The 17,924-nt window shown below is 45.4% G+C and overlaps 5 protein-coding genes across 5 annotated transcripts; 4 read left to right on the top strand and 1 right to left on the bottom strand.

Annotated features, from left to right (window-relative positions):
• Positions 1–142: 142 nt before the first annotated feature.
• BDW43DRAFT_304130 (Clr5 domain-containing protein) lies at positions 143–2,007 on the top strand (the record flags this gene model as incomplete). The annotated part of the gene is made up of 2 exons (XM_032045551.1): positions 143–258; positions 339–2,007. The coding sequence occupies 2 exons, from the start codon at positions 143–145 to the stop codon at positions 2,005–2,007; spliced, it is 1,785 nt and encodes a 594-aa protein (XP_031894924.1).
• A 781-nt stretch (positions 2,008–2,788) lies between these two features.
• On the bottom strand, positions 2,789–5,945 carry BDW43DRAFT_230614 (WD repeat protein). Its single transcript, XM_032039521.1, has 3 exons — positions 5,558–5,945; positions 4,738–5,504; positions 2,789–4,687 (listed from the first exon to the last, which is right to left on the bottom strand). Exons 1-3 carry the CDS (start codon positions 5,875–5,877, stop codon positions 2,982–2,984), a joined length of 2,793 nt encoding a protein of 930 aa, XP_031894923.1. The 5' UTR covers positions 5,878–5,945; the 3' UTR covers positions 2,789–2,981.
• Positions 5,946–8,095: 2,150 nt separating this feature from the next.
• BDW43DRAFT_316188 (uncharacterized protein) lies at positions 8,096–10,149 on the top strand (the record flags this gene model as incomplete). Its single annotated transcript, XM_032048228.1, has 4 exons — positions 8,096–8,224; positions 8,302–8,412; positions 8,650–9,197; positions 9,324–10,149. 4 exons carry the CDS (start codon positions 8,096–8,098, stop codon positions 10,147–10,149), a joined length of 1,614 nt encoding a protein of 537 aa, XP_031894922.1.
• On the top strand, positions 9,851–10,750 carry BDW43DRAFT_292153 (uncharacterized protein). Its single transcript, XM_032043686.1, has one exon. The coding sequence runs from the start codon at positions 10,354–10,356 to the stop codon at positions 10,621–10,623; it is 270 nt and encodes an 89-aa protein (XP_031894921.1). The 5' UTR covers positions 9,851–10,353; the 3' UTR covers positions 10,624–10,750.
• Positions 10,751–13,402: 2,652 nt separating this feature from the next.
• On the top strand, positions 13,403–15,221 carry BDW43DRAFT_316187 (general substrate transporter; the record flags this gene model as incomplete). Its single annotated transcript, XM_032048227.1, has 4 exons — positions 13,403–13,499; positions 13,557–13,664; positions 13,724–14,264; positions 14,357–15,221. 4 exons carry the CDS (start codon positions 13,403–13,405, stop codon positions 15,219–15,221), a joined length of 1,611 nt encoding a protein of 536 aa, XP_031894920.1.
• Between the last annotated feature and the right edge of the window lie 2,703 nt (positions 15,222–17,924).

Below are 17,924 nucleotides of genomic sequence, written 5' to 3'. Positions count from 1 at the left end.
AGGTGCCTTTAGTCTTCCATACAGCAACTCCACACAATACCTCTCCCCGGATTCTTCCATAATTGTAGGCACAAGGCCGTCGGGTTTACCCCACAGGCGCACCTCCAACTTGGAGGGAGCGCCTTCACGAATATTTCTCAACATGGTGTATGATTGGGACGGAAAGCGGGACATCTGCTATCAGATGTACATCAAGGACAAAAAGGCTTTGGAGGAAATTATGGAGTATATGAAGAACGTATACCAGTTCGCACCCAGGTGAGAATGGCCCATTCCCATACATGTTTAAGACTGCCATCACAGCAATCGAAGTTAAAATTAACCGGCCACCGAACTAGTAAACGTGCATTTCAAACACAATTCAAGCGATGGGGATTTCCTTCCAAGCAAAATCCAGCCCACAAGAACGTCGAACTTGTTGCACGTGTCAAGCAGCTTTGGGAGCGGAATACTAGCCAGCGGGACATGCTCCGAATTCTAAATGAAGAAGGTTTCGAGATAAAAGAGCGAGAGCTCATGCGGGTACGTGCTAAGAATCGCTGGTTACTCCGCGTTCCCAATGGGATGAAATCACAAACAAATATGCAAGCATCTGCGCAACTTTCCGGAGATGACGACTTGCTTGTATTGCAGCAAGAAATTTACAAAAATGATGGGTCGCTCAATGAGACTGAGACTCTCCCTACTGACACAGTAAGCCCACCCTCTCCATCACCTGGCATATCGCCCGAAGTCCTAGCGAAACGCAAAGAGCGGCTAGAACGATTGAAAGCCGAAAGCGCAGAACGTTGGGCTACTAGGAAGCGACGGCGCCGTACTCGAGGATGGGCAGGGCTGCCAGCCGATCCACCGGGGCCCCCGCGTTTTCCTTCTGAGACGACTATTGATGAGAGTAAGAAGCATTTGGACTTGGATAGCGCCATGTATCGCCAAATTAGAGATCAGTTTCAAAGGATTTGTGAGGATGCTGGTTTCATCAAGAAAACCATTGCCGGGCCCGAGAAGTGGCAAGAAGCTAAAAATAAATTGATCCAACAATCACAACATCTTCAACATATATTTTGGGAGGATCCAAATCAGCTCGATACAAAGGCACTTGCTCTTGATGTCGTGTGCACAGATGTCACTAAAAGGATGCGAACCTTGGAGAGGCGAATGACAATTGCAGAAGCTAAGAATGCACTTGGTATCAACCCCGAAGAGAGCCGTCAGATACGAAATGCATTCTACAGCACACTAAGAGCAGATCACTTCACAAGCAAGCTAGAGGCTGGGGATGAGCACTGGAGGAACTTGAAGGAGCAGTGGATTCAAGACTCCGAATTACTCCAACGAATTTTAGCTCCTGGCCCAACAGATCCAGGACACTCTACCAAATTGAAAGCTCTGGAAGTTCTTTGCCGCGATGTCATGAAGCGACTTCGTGATGACCAAACCAAGAGAGACCCGTCCCGTAAACACTCTTGTCCTCGGATTCAAGCCCACAGCCCTTGTTTGGGAAACTCTCATATTGGGGGCACCTTCAGTAGCGGCATAACTAACGGAATCAGTACACTCGCTTCACAAGCCCTTGCGAGTGCTCCGGCTGCTTCTGGTGACCTAGGTGACTTGCAGATAGACCCCTCACTCCTCCAGGCAGCTAATGACCCCTCGTTTGCCACAACCAACCATCGGGACTCGGGGCATGCCTTCGGATATGTGGATCCCTTGTTAGAACCTTCTACTACACAAATACCTGTTTATCTTCGCATTCATCCTCAGAGTACACTACACGGGGACTCCAAGACATGGGTTGAGAAGCTGACAACGCGGTCCGTTACTGAACTACGCCAGCAAGTCAATGCTAGATATCCAGACGTCTTCGTTACGAAGATTGAGGGAATGGACAAAGACGAGAACGGACATGAAATATCATTTCTCGTAGATGAGGACCACGAACTTGATGCGTACTTGACTCATGTGCAAGGGAGAAAGGCCTCGTTTCTATTTTGCCTAAAACAGGTCTGAACGGCGGCTTGCATGTCATCTTGAGAGCCTGTAGTATATCGTTTTTGATCGTTCGCCGTCTCAGCTTCCAGGAAGGCATAGGCGAAATCTTTGCAGCCTTCACGATTGATCTTCAGTCGAGGGTGGTCTTCGGGGCCGTCTTATCCTTAATGAGAATCGAAGCTATCTTCGATGATGTGTTCCTTTGCAATGTCAACAGTGCTGGGAGGGAAACATAGTCAGGAGCCTAGGTGATCTGCTAACTCTTGCTTGTAATCTAGTATATGTATTATAACATAGTAGTAGACTTGGAAATTATCGACTAGTCGGTTTACCAGTGAAAAAAAAGAGAAAAGAAAAGAGAATTCCTTGTAAAGATCTGTTAGGCTCGTCCCTATGAAACTCTAGTTCATCAGGCAACAACATACCTATGACCATCAAGGACTATTGATAACTGAATGGTAGTGCTCATTTCTTTTTGCAGTATGACGAGAAATTTCAGCCTGCGTCTAAAAAAATGAGATATTTGTCCATTAACCTGGTACCAGTGAATATCCTGATCCTTTAACCCGTCACATAATTTACCGCTTGAGTATTCAGGGCCTAGCATACTTAGGGGCTACAGATTACCGGCCGGTCAATACCAGAAGATCTACATACGTACCACTGGATTATCGAAGCCCACAGCAAGCCTATGTCAATAATATATCAGTAAGTTAGGGATCCACCAGCTGCAGAGTCTTCCGCGTTTTATGGCAGCCTATATACAGTGTGCAGCTGTAAATAGTATGATTCAGACTTGATAAAGCTTCGCCACAAGTACCTCATTCCTACCGAAGTAATTACCCTTCGACAAGAAATCACTCGCTCTCAGTTTTCTTCCTTCGGAAGCTAATAGAGTGCCATGAATGAGAATTTGCATACAAAGTCTAGGCCAATACCAGTAAAAATCGCGCAGTATTTCAAGTCAACTCAACTTCGAACAAAATTGATGGCTATGCAGTGAGAGCCTGCACAACATCCTGGAATAATATACTAGCAGAAGGCAAAACAAATGGTGATTCACCAAAAATCCCAGCCAGTTTCTTGCTTTGCGAGAGGGGTTTCTCCATGTCACCCATATTAACGAGCACTTGGGAAGGATTTTGGTCTTTGTGACCATGCACATGGCTTCCGAGTAACTCCGCTATTCCAGAGTTGGCTTCGGCGATCCAGTCTTGGGATGGAGCAGCCTGGGAGCTCTTATTGATGCTACCAAGTCTTCGTACGTTTGCTGCTGCATCCACGACAATATACTCACCTGCTCGTGAATCAGGAAGCAAAGCATCAGGGCATCCCCCCAGAGGCATTTGACCAAGCAAGGATACCGAGTGCACATCATACACCTGCACAAAGTACTTGTGTCCCTTTCTGGTAGCGAGAGGGCTCTGTGGATGTTGCAGGGTAATAGCGAAAGTTTGTGTATTGGGATCCACTGCTAAGAGCCGGTGTGCTTTATCACTTAGAGAGCAATCAGCCTCCTGCACGGAGCCCATTGTCCTTACTATATCATCAACTGTATCCCAGATAGAAATAGAATGCGTTGACAGGACAATAAGATAGCACCCTAGGAATCTCGCCACACAGGGATCCCCTGGATATACCCCAACTCGAGTGTAATGGACAATTGAGCTTTGAACATCAACAAGGATGGTAAGCCCCGAGTTTCCAGGATGCATTGATTGTAAGCATACAGCAAGAACGGAACCATCTTGCGAGAAGGTTATGGAGGCCGCGCTCAAATTCCCGGTATTGTCGCCGTTAACGTATCCTTTTAGGTCGATAGTACTCCGACATTTCCAATTCTTGAGCGGCACTTCGCCATGATTCATATTCAAGCCACTGCGCTGTCTACTGCTTGGACACCAGAAGCGCAAAACGGCATCCCTGCCGATTGTTGCAAATTCATGGCTGAGTGGTCGAGATGCAAGATCTAAGATCGGGACCGAGCCCTTGTCCGAAAAATGAGGTCCATCGATCCGCGTGACAAGTTCCCACATGCCAGACGAGTTACTCCATCTCCAGAACTTCAAGAATATTTCCTGATGGTTCGCACCAATGCTGTCAATACAAACCCCGTTGGAATCAAGAGCCTCAACATCGTGAGGGTATGGACTCCATTCGTCAACCGTAGTCATCCACTCCCCATCTTGAGATATACCTAGATGGGTGACATTTGGTGCAACTATCTGCAAGCCTTCGGGGTTAACTTTCAAAGTTGTCACGTTAGTGCGCGCAAGAGCCTGACGAGAAATATGATGATTTGAGCGAATATCGTATGTCTGGAGAACACAAGAATTTGCTGGGCGGTGGCCTTCATGGGTAGTTTGACGAGAGGCCGGCACGGTTACCAAAAGCCGGTCAGGATATTGTGGATGCAATATTGCTGTAGCTGGTACGCGTGATAAATTTATCCGTGTTTTGGACTTGTTCATTTGTGAGTACGACTGCAAGCCGGTTATAGTAGCAAAAGGTTGCAACTCCCTCGCTGATAAGACTATGATAGAATTATCGGCTAACTTGATGACATAGGAATTGCCGGTCGAAGAGACCACTATGTTGCAGATTGGAGAGGAAAGGTGGGGAAGAAACTGCTTTCGCCCTGTATCCAATTGCCATAATACCATAACAGATTCATGACCTCCTGAGATGATATAGTTACCTGCATAGATTTTAGCTAGCTCTTGTGCTCACACTGCTGTAAACACTTACCATCCCTGGACCAACGAACTACATTGACAACGTCCCTATGCCAATGGAGGCGTCTAGGAGTCCCGGTCTTCGCGTTTTCATGGTGCTCCTCTTGCCCAACAAGACCTAGAATGTCGTGATAAACCAAAATAGACCCGTCCGAGCTGCCCAGAGCTAGGTCAATACTAGTAGCACCTTTACTACCCGAACTTTGCACTTCAGCTCGAGGCGATGCCGCAGAATTCCTAATATCAGCAGAACTAATGCTGACAGGTGATACCACCTCTTTCCAGGTATAATGCTTGAGTTCCAGGTTGCCTTGGCTGAGACATTCAGTTCCAATGAAAATATGCTGACCACCGTATGCAATAACAGCTCGGCCATCCAAAGTACACTTTATCTGGTCAAGCCGGGTGCTTGTTTCGAGGATAACAATTTCGTGAAGTGTTTTCTCACTTAAGTAAGTGACAACTATCTCCCTTTTCCCAGCCTTGGATTCTCGCAAAGCCAGCAGGGAAAGAACCGGGCCATCTTCACGAGCATGAAAAGAAAGGCCAGCAGAGATCAATTTGCGACCCGTGGTCCAATGTGAGACTTGTTTGCCAGATAGCCAATCCCACTTGCTAACAGAACCAGCGGAGGTGATTATGTAGAGATGCTCCTGGTTGGTCGAGGAAAGACTGTAGCCAATGACGCTTTGGTTGGGCTTCAATTGTAGTGTGCGAACCAGACAAGAGGTTGCAACAGAATAGATATGCACGGCTGCCTCAAGTCCGACGAAAAGGTACCTATGCAAGAGCTTAGAAAACTAACCAATAACCGTTTAATAAAGGTTACATACTCTTCATCGCGAGTGAGAATTGGATCTATGTTGGTAAACTGTCCCGCGACTGTTGTGGATAAAGACCAAGTTTCAGATACTCCATTCTTGACTTGATCGGTACTGTGCGGCAGAGGATCATTGGCGACTTGAGCTGCCTGATAGCGGCCGTCTTTTTCTCTGGGCGAAGTTGTCTCCAAGCTTTTTTTAATCTCGTTCTTGCTTCGGGAGGTACGACGTCGTTTGACTTGCTCTCGATCGGTGCGAATCATAGTATCTTGTGCAGTATCGCTAGCTCGGGATCTTTTCGAGAACCTCGCCAGGGGGTTGGAACCTGACATTATTGGCAAATAGCGAGCACTGGAGGACAGAAAACCCTTATGGCTCGAAGTCTAAAGGAAGATAATCATAATCCAATTCTGGTAGTTGCATTCTATAGGTACAATCTTTTTTTTTTTTTTTTTTTGCCGCAACAATCATCGAGCGGCAGACAATTTACTAGTCCGCCTCGGGTTAGATCAACTTCCTTAGGAAGTAATAAGTGGACCCTTCGTTCGAATCTTCTCAACACGAGGTTCGATAATTACTGACCTTTGAATACCTAACTACTCCGGCGAATCGACTACTAATAGAACCCAGCAGAGATTGCGCTTCACCCTCATTCTCGGCCATAGTATACAGCAACTGCCCCCCTCCCCCAGCATACTCTGTATTCCAAAGCCCATCCAACTACTGCTCAAAATACGAGATAACCAGAAATGATTATCCCTGTCCGTTGCTTTTCATGTGGCAAGGTAGGCACTATGCTCTTTATCCACCACCTCTTGCGCCGACTGATATATAGATCGTTTAGGTTGTTGGGGACCTCTGGGAACGTTATTTACAACTACTAGATGAGGGTATAGCGGATGGGTACGCGACGCACATTCTACCGTTGTTTGTCTTTGCGCGACTTCTAATCAGTGATTTCAAGTGATGCTATGGATCAGCTTGGTTGCAAGCGGTATTGCTGCCGTAGAATGATCATGACTCATGTTGATTTAATTGAGAAGCTTCTCCGGTAGGTGCTATCTCAGAATTGATGTGGCAGTATACTAAACCATTCTCTTTGTAGGTATAACCCGACAGAAAGGGATCGTGCAAAATCTCAAATGTAAATGCATTCGATCCTCCCTAGACCTACTCTCTGACAACATACCACTCCGAGATGGTGATGGATGCTCGATTTCTCAAATCGATCGGCTTGTGGGGAATAAGCCAACGATGAACATACCTAGACTTAGGCATTACGGGTTGAGATTCGATACTACCGTTCCAACCAGCCATATCATACTTTCCGAGATGCTATTGGCATTCCTTGGGAGTTGCTGTCGAGTCTCGGCATTAACAATTTTTAAATTATTGGTTAACGCCTAATCTGGGTGGATATCTGCTTAACAGACAGACTTCCCTTTGTCAACTATCATTAAGGCGCGGGAGTTACGGAAAAGTTGCTTTTTGTCGTTGAAGTTTGAAGCACATCGTGCGTTTCCTCTATTCGTCGGCTTTTTGAGTAGGGAAACGCTTAAAGCAGGCAAAAGAAGGGCATTTACCTCATTTTACATATCTATCCTCCCGCAAGTATATTAATTAGCGTATAGCATCAGTTATGGTTGTAACTTGGCAGCGCAGCCAGTTCGAGTAAATTGACGTTACTCGGCGCGCTGACTGCATGTGTAAATTGTAAGAGGTTGAACAGTGGGTATCTGACCGTTGGATTATGTTGAGCCAATGATAGTCCATCTCAAGAGTTATTTCTTATCCTACTCCGTGGTATTAGTGTGGGCAGCTGTGTTGCATAGTCAATTGTACCATTGCCGGTACCCACTTCGTTATCTGGGATAGATATGCTTTGTTCTGGGTTGATTTAGCAGCCGCTAAGCAGCAACCTGACAACGCGAGTTTGCGAGTTTGTAGATGGAAGGTAGCGTCAGGTGTCCTAGCCTCAATTCCAAGCATTGTAATCAAATCATATCCATATGCCAATTCTATCTCCTGTAGAGTACGTACTATGGGTGAAGCAAGTCATCTAGGTGTTCTGTGTGCTTTGACATAAATACAGTACGTACACTACCACGAAGTACAAGCAGTCTTGTTATATATCGCTTTCGAGTAGGGCGCATGGGGGCCTAGGCTAGTAGACAAGGATTAGACACCCTAGAATAGCGTGCGGGGCTCTCCCTCCAAGGTCGGTAAGTCCTAGTTATACCATGTAGAAATGCTATTCCCAGCAACTCTGCTTCAGCAATAGGACTCCTGCCCATGGTTGTGTTGGAGGTGTAACTATCACACTCTTTCAGCCTTCGGAGCCCGACCAATACAATATGATAGACGCTTGTCCCTTTCTTTTAGCTTTCGGATCCCGGCGCGTATCACTCCCTTTTTTAACACAAGCTTTGTCGGGATGTAAGTGGGTGTTTCCAATGCATTGCTTGCCGGCGCACTGATCAGTGCAGGTCTGCCAATAACTACCTACCTGTATCAAATATAGGGTCAACCCACCTCATTCCTCCGATATCAATGTCCATCGAGACTGGAAGTACTACTAAAGCTCACGGCCCTGATGAGTATGAGGATAGACTAGCAATCACGTCTATAACCACTACTCGTTCACCGCAGTATGAATGTATCAGCCAGTCAGATATTGGGGTATGTGACAAGTAGCTGACGAGGAGTATCGGGAGCAACGCGAGACTCTAGAATAACGAGCTAACCTCGTTCCATAGAAGATACGGATAGCAAGCACCAGCCACAGTGCCTTTAGATCAAGCTCCGAGGAAGAGGGTTATGAGCCTCCAAAATCTGTTATACACGCTCCTCCTGGTTTCAATGAGTTTGTGAGTGTTTCTATGCGCCTCTGGTGTCCGTGGGGAAATACCTTGTTGAGAGGTACCCAATATAGACACTGTATTCTCAGCAACCACCAGATGGAATATTTACACCTAGCTCAGGTGTTGTTGCATCCGTGAATTTCGAGAGAACAAGAAATCGCGCGCAAACTGCTGTATCTGAAAAGAATAGAGAGGTATTAAAATTCTTTCAATGTCACTGTTGTATGAACTAGAACATTGTAGAGGTTCTCTGAGAATCCAACGTCTCCACCGCTGTTAACTACCACGACTGAAGTTACGAAAGACTGGTCGGAGCGAGTAACCCCTCGAGATCAAATAATGCAAGGATTCGATGAGATCGACGAAAATACTGATATTATGTCATTAGGTATAATAGAGGGGACTGATCCTGAGAGGATCAGTCAGGAGGTGAATGAGATTCCGGGTGCGTTCAACTTGGCTAAGGATTATCTCTCTGATGGAGAGGTAGAACTAAAAGCTTTGAAGGTCGCCTTGGCTGAATGCTGGTCCCTGTGCCATACTTTGGCCAATCTGAGCTTTATCTACCGTCAACGCTCCAATTTCGCGGCTGGCATGGACGAGGCCTGGAAGTCATGCTGGCGGCTATGTCAGGAATTATATGCCTGTCATAACGAAGACAACATGCATCAAACCAACCCTACGCTTTATCTTTGCCGGAACTTCTGTCAAACTCTGTTCGACGGTCGAATTCGCGAGAACGAGCTAACGGATTCAGTCCTCCGCGTCAGTTTCGAACTAAATAATCATTTGTATAACACACACGACCGAGACTTGCCTGACGCCTTCAGGGACAGAACATTGGATTTCTATATTACATTGTGTCATCGTCTTATGAAATAAAGAGCTCGGGTAACTGAAATCGACTCTTTATTAAGTGCGTGCTGGTCACTAGCGGAGGTGCTATTCAGCATGCGCCAGAGCAAAAAGGAAGGAAGGCGTCTAGGCGAGGAATTACTCGGCTCAGCGGTTCAGGCTTGCTGGGAGCTTTGTGATATCTTTCGAGAAGGATGTACACAACTAAGCTTTCGCAAATCCGAACGTGGAACACCGCGGCCAAGTCAAGCGGTATACCCAAAAACTATGAAGCGGACCAGCCAATCTGAGCCGAATCTTGGTAGCAAGTTGTCTGAACAGGAACAGAATCTCGAAACTCCAACAACTATTTTCGAAGACACAGTTACCGTGTCTCCTGAAGAAGGGCCAATTCCGAATATATTTGTTCTAGGTCAGGGGTCGACATATAGCTCGCAGATAAAATGGTACCCCAATTCATCTAGTGTATCGGCGCAAACGAGCTCTTCTGAGAAGACGTCCTCGACAAACACAGTAATGACCTTGTCTACTGATCCAAATCTATCGAGTCTCAGGATCCTAGTAACAAAGGCTGCGATGAATAGTGGGTCCCAGCGCAACGGACCACAGGGTCTGCCATCCTTTGTCAAGTCACTTTCATCGGATGCATTTGGCCCGTTGCCTTGGCAAATTTCCTTACTAAGAAACTACAAAGCACTTATTGCATTCGACCCTGTGTTCCGGCATGCTGATCCGCAGGCCCAGGCAAGCGTGGTGGATATATCAAGAGCTGTCCAAGCAATGGTGCAGAGCGGCCAATTACTTTGGTTAAGCGACCTCTATCGCCTCGTGTTTGGGTTCCACGTAGAAGAAGCAGTAAATCGGACAGGCACAGTACTCGGAACGTAATGCTTACCTACCATCCTACAGTATTCTGTTTATTCCTCTACTCGACTTCTGGCTTCGATTACCCTCAACTGTATCTGGCCAGCAGCGGGATTCACAAGAGGATGGGAGGCGGGCGGCGGTAGAGAAGAAGAAGCAGGCTTGAGCTGGGTGGACTTTTACATCGTGTGTATAGCTAGTCATACTGCCTGTGCAGTATTGTAGGATATGGGATTGAATGTTTCCGGGGATAGGGCAGCTCCATTCGCGACCCATCTGTGCAAAGCGAGACTGCATCGCTTTTTCTTTTATAATTATATCTGTGTGGCAGTTGGAGGTGTTGGAAGGAAAATCTTTTGTTTGGGTGTTCTCAAGTGCCTTAAATCTACTCCGTACCGAAGGAAAACATATGAGATGAGGCCCTGGCTTTGGCCACTAGAAGCACGCAGTTTGAAAATTGGCACTGTATTGACCAATGTGTTTGTCTTTCTGGGTTAGACGAAATTTCACATGGCAGGAAACATGTAATGGTAGTCACCACCAAAAGGCATACATTGACGATCTAAATATCCCATGTTCGGATATTAAAATCCTTCCGACCAGGAGTTGTTAGCAGCGCCCTTATATAGGTAGTATTCCATTCATAACTTGGGCGGGTAATCATTAGGAACAAGAAAAAAATAAGGAAAAAGACTCAAGAGAACATCGCCATGGCACATGAAAACAGTTTCTTTTTCTTCTTTTTTTTTTTTTATTTTTGCTATTTATTTTTGGCAAAAAACATGAGTGAATCCCATGGATTACTTTCCATAACAGGGAAGAGCCAATCTCGGCATCAGACACCATATTCGGGCAACTTTACGCTTGGCCAACCAGTAGTGGACGACCAGATATGGTGGGGTTGTGTGGGGTCAAAGGGAGTAGTCTGTTCAAATCGATAGACGGTAAGGCCGGGGGATTCGAAGAATTTTCGGGTTGATAGCAAAACTGAAACAGCTTGGGAAGTAGCAGAGGTTGAAGGAGAAAATGTGAGAAAGAGAAAAGAAAGAAAAACGGTGGGAAAACAGAAGTTGCAGGTAGAGCTGAAATCGGAGGAGTTGAACGATACCTCGACAGAGGGCGATCTATCCAATCTTAATCCAGAGACTGTTCCTGATAACACCCATGTGGCATACATATTATTTGACAAGAGGCACTTTTCGGGAGAGAACCCGTTCGGAATCCTACCTCCGGTTCGGGTAAGGTCAGTATGCGGGGACAAGAATCTGGAGGGCTGATATTTCCCCGTACAACTCCTCCCACCTTACGTAAGTGGCACAGATCCTCTTAGTTCAGGTAAGTGGAAATCATGCTCCGCGGGATTCCCCTGATGCCATCATGAGATTTCCGAAATTGAATCAATTCTGGATATTAATACAGAATGTTCCCCGATCGCCGGAACGGACCAAGTAACCAGTAGTATAACCGGACTCCAAAAAGCAACCAAAGTACATGAATGTGATGGGAAGTGTGTCAGGAAAGAGAGCCGACATCTATTGAGTTGAACCTAAATATCCTGATATTAAGAAATTGAATGCTGTTTTCCTTCTTTCTTTCGAATAATCCGAATGATGGCCTCGGCTGACAGATCTATCGGCTCACTTTCCAAGCAATTCACAAGCAATACCAAGAAGGTCAAGCAATAGGTCAAGAAGTCCTAAGCACTACCCAAGCCTAATGCCTCGTTAAGCCACATTGCTTCTCATACGCCGGAGGACCCCTAACTAGGATTAAACTAGTAATTCTAGAGTAAAGAACAGTTTTCAATCTCCACTACCCCACTTCCTGTTACCGTCAGAGTTTTCAACAACCAATGACAATGTAGGAGCAGCCCGTGTAGACCACAGGCAAAATCATCGACTCGGGTCGAACCGTTCTGTGTATGCCTTTTGAGACGTTCTACCTTGTTGGTCTCCACTTAAGTGCAACACTCTTAAGAACCTTAGATCAGCAAGAAGTTAGGGGATTCAAGCCAAAGAAGAAAGGAAAGAGAAGGAAGGGGGAGGGACCAAAGTGAACCCACGGACACAGGCCGACTGTTCAAACCGGGAGAGTTGAAGCTTCCTAAAGAATGCTAGCAGACAATATCCTGACACCGATATCATAATTTGGTGAGGCATCAGATAAAAAGAGATTACAACTTAATATTTAAAATCCCCAGCATGTCACTACACTACTGCCTGATCAAATCAAGGCGGGGTTTTTCTTTACTTTTTTCTTTTCTTTTTCTTTTCTTTTTCTTTTTAATTTTAGTTTTTTATTGAGGGAGATTTGCCTTTTTGTTTTCCATCTGACCATCCTCCTAGAGTGGGTAAGTATGGCTTCGTCCAATAGGCTGTCTCAACCATGGAAACACAGCCCTAGAAAGTATAATCGACGGAGTACCTGTACCTATAATGTAACCTACTTACTACAGAGGAGGTCGTAGTAAATACTTTTTTATCACCAGTAGTAGACTATGGTACGCACATACAGCTTATCAGCGTTAGGTTTGGCTTAGTTAGCTCGACATAAGCCCATCAATTTCAGCCAATGATTTAAGGATAATGGCCGCACTAGCCCCAGGCTCTCTCCCCTCACACCATAAACCCACGATTTGGAGTCCCCATATCCACCTTCATTTGTCTCTGGGGCATGCTTGCCCGTCTCCTCGCCTCTTGGCCGAGGCGGACTTCGGGGACACATGCTCTCTCACCCTTGCTATTTATGGCTAATGATTTATTATTATTATTATTATTATTATTATTATTACTTGTGAGAGAGAGGAGCTTTGATATAATACTCCTAGAAGCTTTGGTTCATGGCGAAATTGAGTGTGGAGCCATCGTCATCGTCGTCGTCCTCATGGGTGACTTGCCTCAACCCCGTTAATGGCCTTTTTTTTTCTTTTTTGACTCCACATTTTCTTTCCTATGCAGTCTAACAAGTGCATAGGGATGTTTATAAGAGGGCTACCTCCCTTTCTCGCATTCCAAAGAAATACCTATTTCTTATTGCCCTTTTCCTTAGCTTGCTCCCGAGCTCCTCAACAAGTTCCATACGATACGATACTTGGCCTTGGTGAAGGTCAGGCTGTGGACGGGGAGAGTGGCTCAAGTTCTCCAGCAGGCTCTGGGAGCAGTTCATTTATCATCAAAGGCAAAGGCATTTGGTCGATCTTGAACAGCTATTGCCCTTTTGAAACAACAACCATACATCATCTCGTTTCTTTTCTCGGCTAGGGTGCCGACAATTCGCCATGTCTGCTCCTACGTTCGCTGGAATGAACGGCAACCTGTTGATGCGGGCTGTGACTGCCTGCTCAACTATGGGTTTTTTGCTGTTCGGCTATGACCGTATGTTCTTAGGGATCTGTATCGATCATGTGAGCCCTAGTTGACTTATCGTGACAGAGGGCGTTATGAGTAGCATCATTGATGCCGCACCTTTCAATGATGTTTTCACAGCCACCAAAGATAATTCTACAATGCAAGGAACAGTCACTGCCATCTATGAAATTGGTAGGTATTTACCGTTCTCTTCATGGTTACCAGGACATCATGATTAACCTTGAGACCAGGCTGCCTTTTAGGCGCGGTGTTCATACTCGGAGCTGGTGATTGGCTAGGTCGACGAATGTCTATTCTGCTCGGCGCTTCTATCATGATTCTTGGTGTCATCATCCAGGTGACTTCTTTCTCTGGCCATGTTCCTCTGGCCCAATTTATTATTGGGCGAGTTATCACTGGTGTAGGAAATGGGATGAATACATCTACCATTCCTACTTACCAGGCAGAGTGCTCCCGAACTTCTAACCGTGGCCTTCTCATATGTATCGAAGGTGCCACTATTGCCTTCGGCACCCTTATCGCCTATTGGATCGACTTCGGTTCTTCGTATGGTTCGCCTGACTTAACCTGGCGCTTTCCCATAGCTTTCCAGATTGTCTTCGGCCTCCTTATCATTGTGGGAATCATTGTCCTACCTGAGTCTCCCAGATGGCTCTTTACCCGAGAGCGGTACGAGGAGGGCGAAACAGTCATTGCCGCGCTTATGGGCAAGGAAATCTCCCATCATGATGTGCAACTCCAGAAGACTATCATTCTTGACTCCATTAGAGCGTATGTAGCTGCTTCTTCCCAATCCATTCATATATTTTGTGAACATATATTGATTTGCTGGAATTTGCCAATGACGCTAACCTATCCCATAGTTCAGGCCAGGCTGGAAAGAGCACGCCATTGTCTGCTGTGTTCACTGGCGGCAAGACGCAGCATTTTCGGCGGATGCTTCTAGGCTCGTCATCCCAGTTTTTCCAACAAATTGGTGGTTGTAATGCGGTGATTTATTACTTGCCGGTCTTGTTTAAGACCTCTCTTGGGCAGACTCAATTCATGTCTATGATCCTAGGCGGTGTCAACATGATTGTTTATTCAATCTTTGCTACTTTGTCTTGGTTTCTGATTGAGAGGGTTGGACGGCGCAAGCTCTTCTGGTGGGGTACCATTGGTCAATGTACGTCGATGGTTATCACATTTGCTTGCTTGATTCCGAATAAACCATCAGCTGCCAAGGGTGCTGCCGTTGGTCTATTCACCTATATTGCAAGCTTCGGTGCAACCTGGTTGCCCTTACCCTGGCTATACCCAGCGGAGATTTCACCAATTAAGACCCGCGCTAAGGCTAACGCTATCTCAACCTGTACAAATTGGTTGTTTAACTTCCTTATTGTTATGGTGACCCCTATTATGATAGCGAATATCTCTTGGGGAACATACCTTTTCTTTGCTTGCGTTAACGCCTGTTTCCTGCCTGTTATCTATTTCTTCTATCCGGAAACTGCTGGGCGCTCCCTGGAGGAAATTGACCTCATCTTTGCGAAAGGTTACCTGGAGAACATGAGCTATGTACGTGCTGCCAAGGAGCTGCCACATCTTTCTGATGAGGATGTGGAACGTGTTGCCACTCAGTACGGCTTTGGCGCGGCGGATGCTGAGCCCAAGGGTGGCGACAGCGATAGTTCCGAATTTAAGGCAGAGAACCATCCTGAGAAGCCTACCTTTAATCAATCAGCCTAAACTTCCTTTTACCGGGGAGGGGGGTTTCATTACTACTCTTCTTGGGCGGAGGGGGCAAAGGGGGAACTTCGACATGATACTTGCCCTTTCTTTCCTTTTTTTCCTTGTCTTTCTAAAATACCCCGGTGGACTTGTTCCTACGAAGGGCGCAATACTGGGCGCCATGGTATACTACTTCTTTTGGACATACTGTTTATCTACGCTCGGGCACTTAGATGAATGGAATAGATTGTAACTTATTTATCTACCCCAATTTGGATTGTTCCAGGTCTCGTACATCCATCGGTGCACTGTGACTAGTATTTTTGTAAGAGGGTACGAAGTTTGTACGACGCTGTTGGGGACCGAAGTAATTATACTCTGCGGTTATGGATATATACGCATTTCTTTGAGCATAGGACCATCGCTTGCCTTGTGGCTAAGTTATCTATTCTATTTATTCATTAGTACACGATTCTCACCCTCAAGGTACTGCATTTTGCTGCCTTATTCTGGCTTGTTTTTGCCAATTACTTGGAGCTCTTTAGGCATTTCGCTAAATTATCGACTACTAAAGAATTGGTATACTGCACTGATTCTTAGCCAATTAAAATTGGCCGGTAAAATTTCTTATAGAGGGTCGAAGAAAAATTGACAGTATTTATGGTCTATTATAGTGATTACAGGTGATAGTGATTCAGTCTGATGACCGTACAGTATACACTAACTGTCATTGGTAATCATAATGGAGATTTGAATGGTTTGTAATTGAGACATATTGATATTAACAGACACTAGTGTGACCTATGTTACTCCAAGAAGGCACGAAGCCCTGCGGATTCCTCGGGGTGGTCCTAATGCTAACTCGGGCCGTGTAGATCAGATGTGATCCAGGAGACCCGTGTATGAACTGTGTAGATGCGCGGGCTTCTTGCCATCGAAACCGGCACCGGCGCCTTAGGCTTAAGGCCACAATGGCAAGTTGCGATACTATATATACAGCGCCTGGGAAATCAACTTTGATTGTTGGGTGCTTCTGATTATGGTGTAGAAAGATTGATTTCCTTAAGTTGCAGGAGCAGGATGCTGCTAAGTTCTACATATAAAGCGGTGAAAGGGGCGGTACAGCGAGGTAGGTAGAAAGGAGCGGGAGCGTCACAGTGGTGGAATAGAACCGCAACATTGATCGAGTTGATCATAGTGGATCTTTTTACCTAGTGGGAAAGATCATACGTATTGAATTGCTCATCCCAGCAGTAATATAGCCATAATTTCCTATTTGATTTAGTCTACATAAATTGATTATCTCATTGTCAGAGTGCGGACTTGATCAGGCAGGCTACCGTAGGTGATCACCTGACGAACGATTTCTCACACAGCAACCACATTATTACAAATGAAGCCATAGGGCCACAAAAAATTCGAATTATATAGGGACCTTTGTTACGCCTGGGTATTCGGGCAAGAGCTCTGTGAGTAGTTAGCTGTACTTGCGTAGCGAGAACTAAACCTGAGTGATGTATCCGATATGATTCCGTGACGATAAACGATAATGCCGATGAGATGACCTAATCCAAGATCCGAACGATGGACAATGCGATTCCGTGGATAGCTCAAGTCCAAAAGGCCAGGCCTACTAAGTATGTATACTCAGTAGTTGAGGAAGTGCGAACGAGTCGAATACTAACTTGATACCGAAGGTATATCCTAAGTAACAATATTGAATGTAGGTCCTTAGTAACTAGATTGATTGATCACGAAGAACTAAACTAAGTACATGAATGAGTGTCCTTATATATCAACTGTTGGCTACTCCCGTGGTGACTCCCTTGAGGGTAGGTCTGGGGGTATATCCAATCACCGTGCTTGGTTCCGTATACTCCGCTGTATACTCGGTAGGCGATGGAGTAGGTATCACGTGACCTGGCGATCCTTCTTATCTCATCATGTGTTTCTCCGGGTAGCCGTCATTCCTTTCCGTCATTGTAGTCCTATCACTTTCTGCCTTGCGCGTCCGCTTTCCCTGGTAAGGTGCACTAGACAAGGGTCTGTAACAACGCGCAAGGCAGAAAGTGATAAGACTACAATGATAGAAGAACAGATGATGGCTACCCGAGATAAAATAGGAAGAAGAACCTCCAGGTCATGTAATACCTACTCCGTTACCCATCCCCAAGGGAGTATACAGATTCATGAGCAGGGATTCTCAGGTATAAAATAGAGTCGAAGTACTTCTAGGATTTGCTCTATTTCTTTCCACTATAGAAATGGTAATTGTTATAGGCCATATAATGCTCTTCTAAGCCTTAAAGCCTTAGATTTAGGCCTATATCCAGGAGGTGGTGAGACATAGACTATTTTATCAAGTAGACTATTCAGGAATGCATTTACCATATCTAATTGATCTGCTTCTAAATCAAAAGCAGCAATTAGAGCTAGAATTATTCTAGTAATTCTAGAAGCTAGAGTTAGGACTCTGGTTTCTAGATAATCAGGTAGTTGTAGATCACCTCTAATACAGATTCTAGCTTTGAATTGAGATAAGAAGCCATCAATATTAATCTTATAGATAAATACCTATTTTAGTGGTATGATATTTGATTTATCAGGTATCTTATTGGTTAATATATGACAGACTTTGCGAGCAATACTACCGTTCGGCTACAAAAAGGTGCCATGACATCTGATTGTACCTTCAGGTAGATTATAAGTGCTCAGTCCAAC

This window comes from Aspergillus alliaceus (genome assembly GCF_009176365.1).
Source record: "Aspergillus alliaceus strain CBS 536.65 unplaced genomic scaffold BDW43scaffold_70, whole genome shotgun sequence".
Lineage (NCBI taxonomy): Eukaryota > Fungi > Ascomycota > Eurotiomycetes > Eurotiales > Aspergillaceae > Aspergillus > Aspergillus alliaceus.
This window is presented reverse-complemented; position numbering and strand designations above follow the sequence as displayed.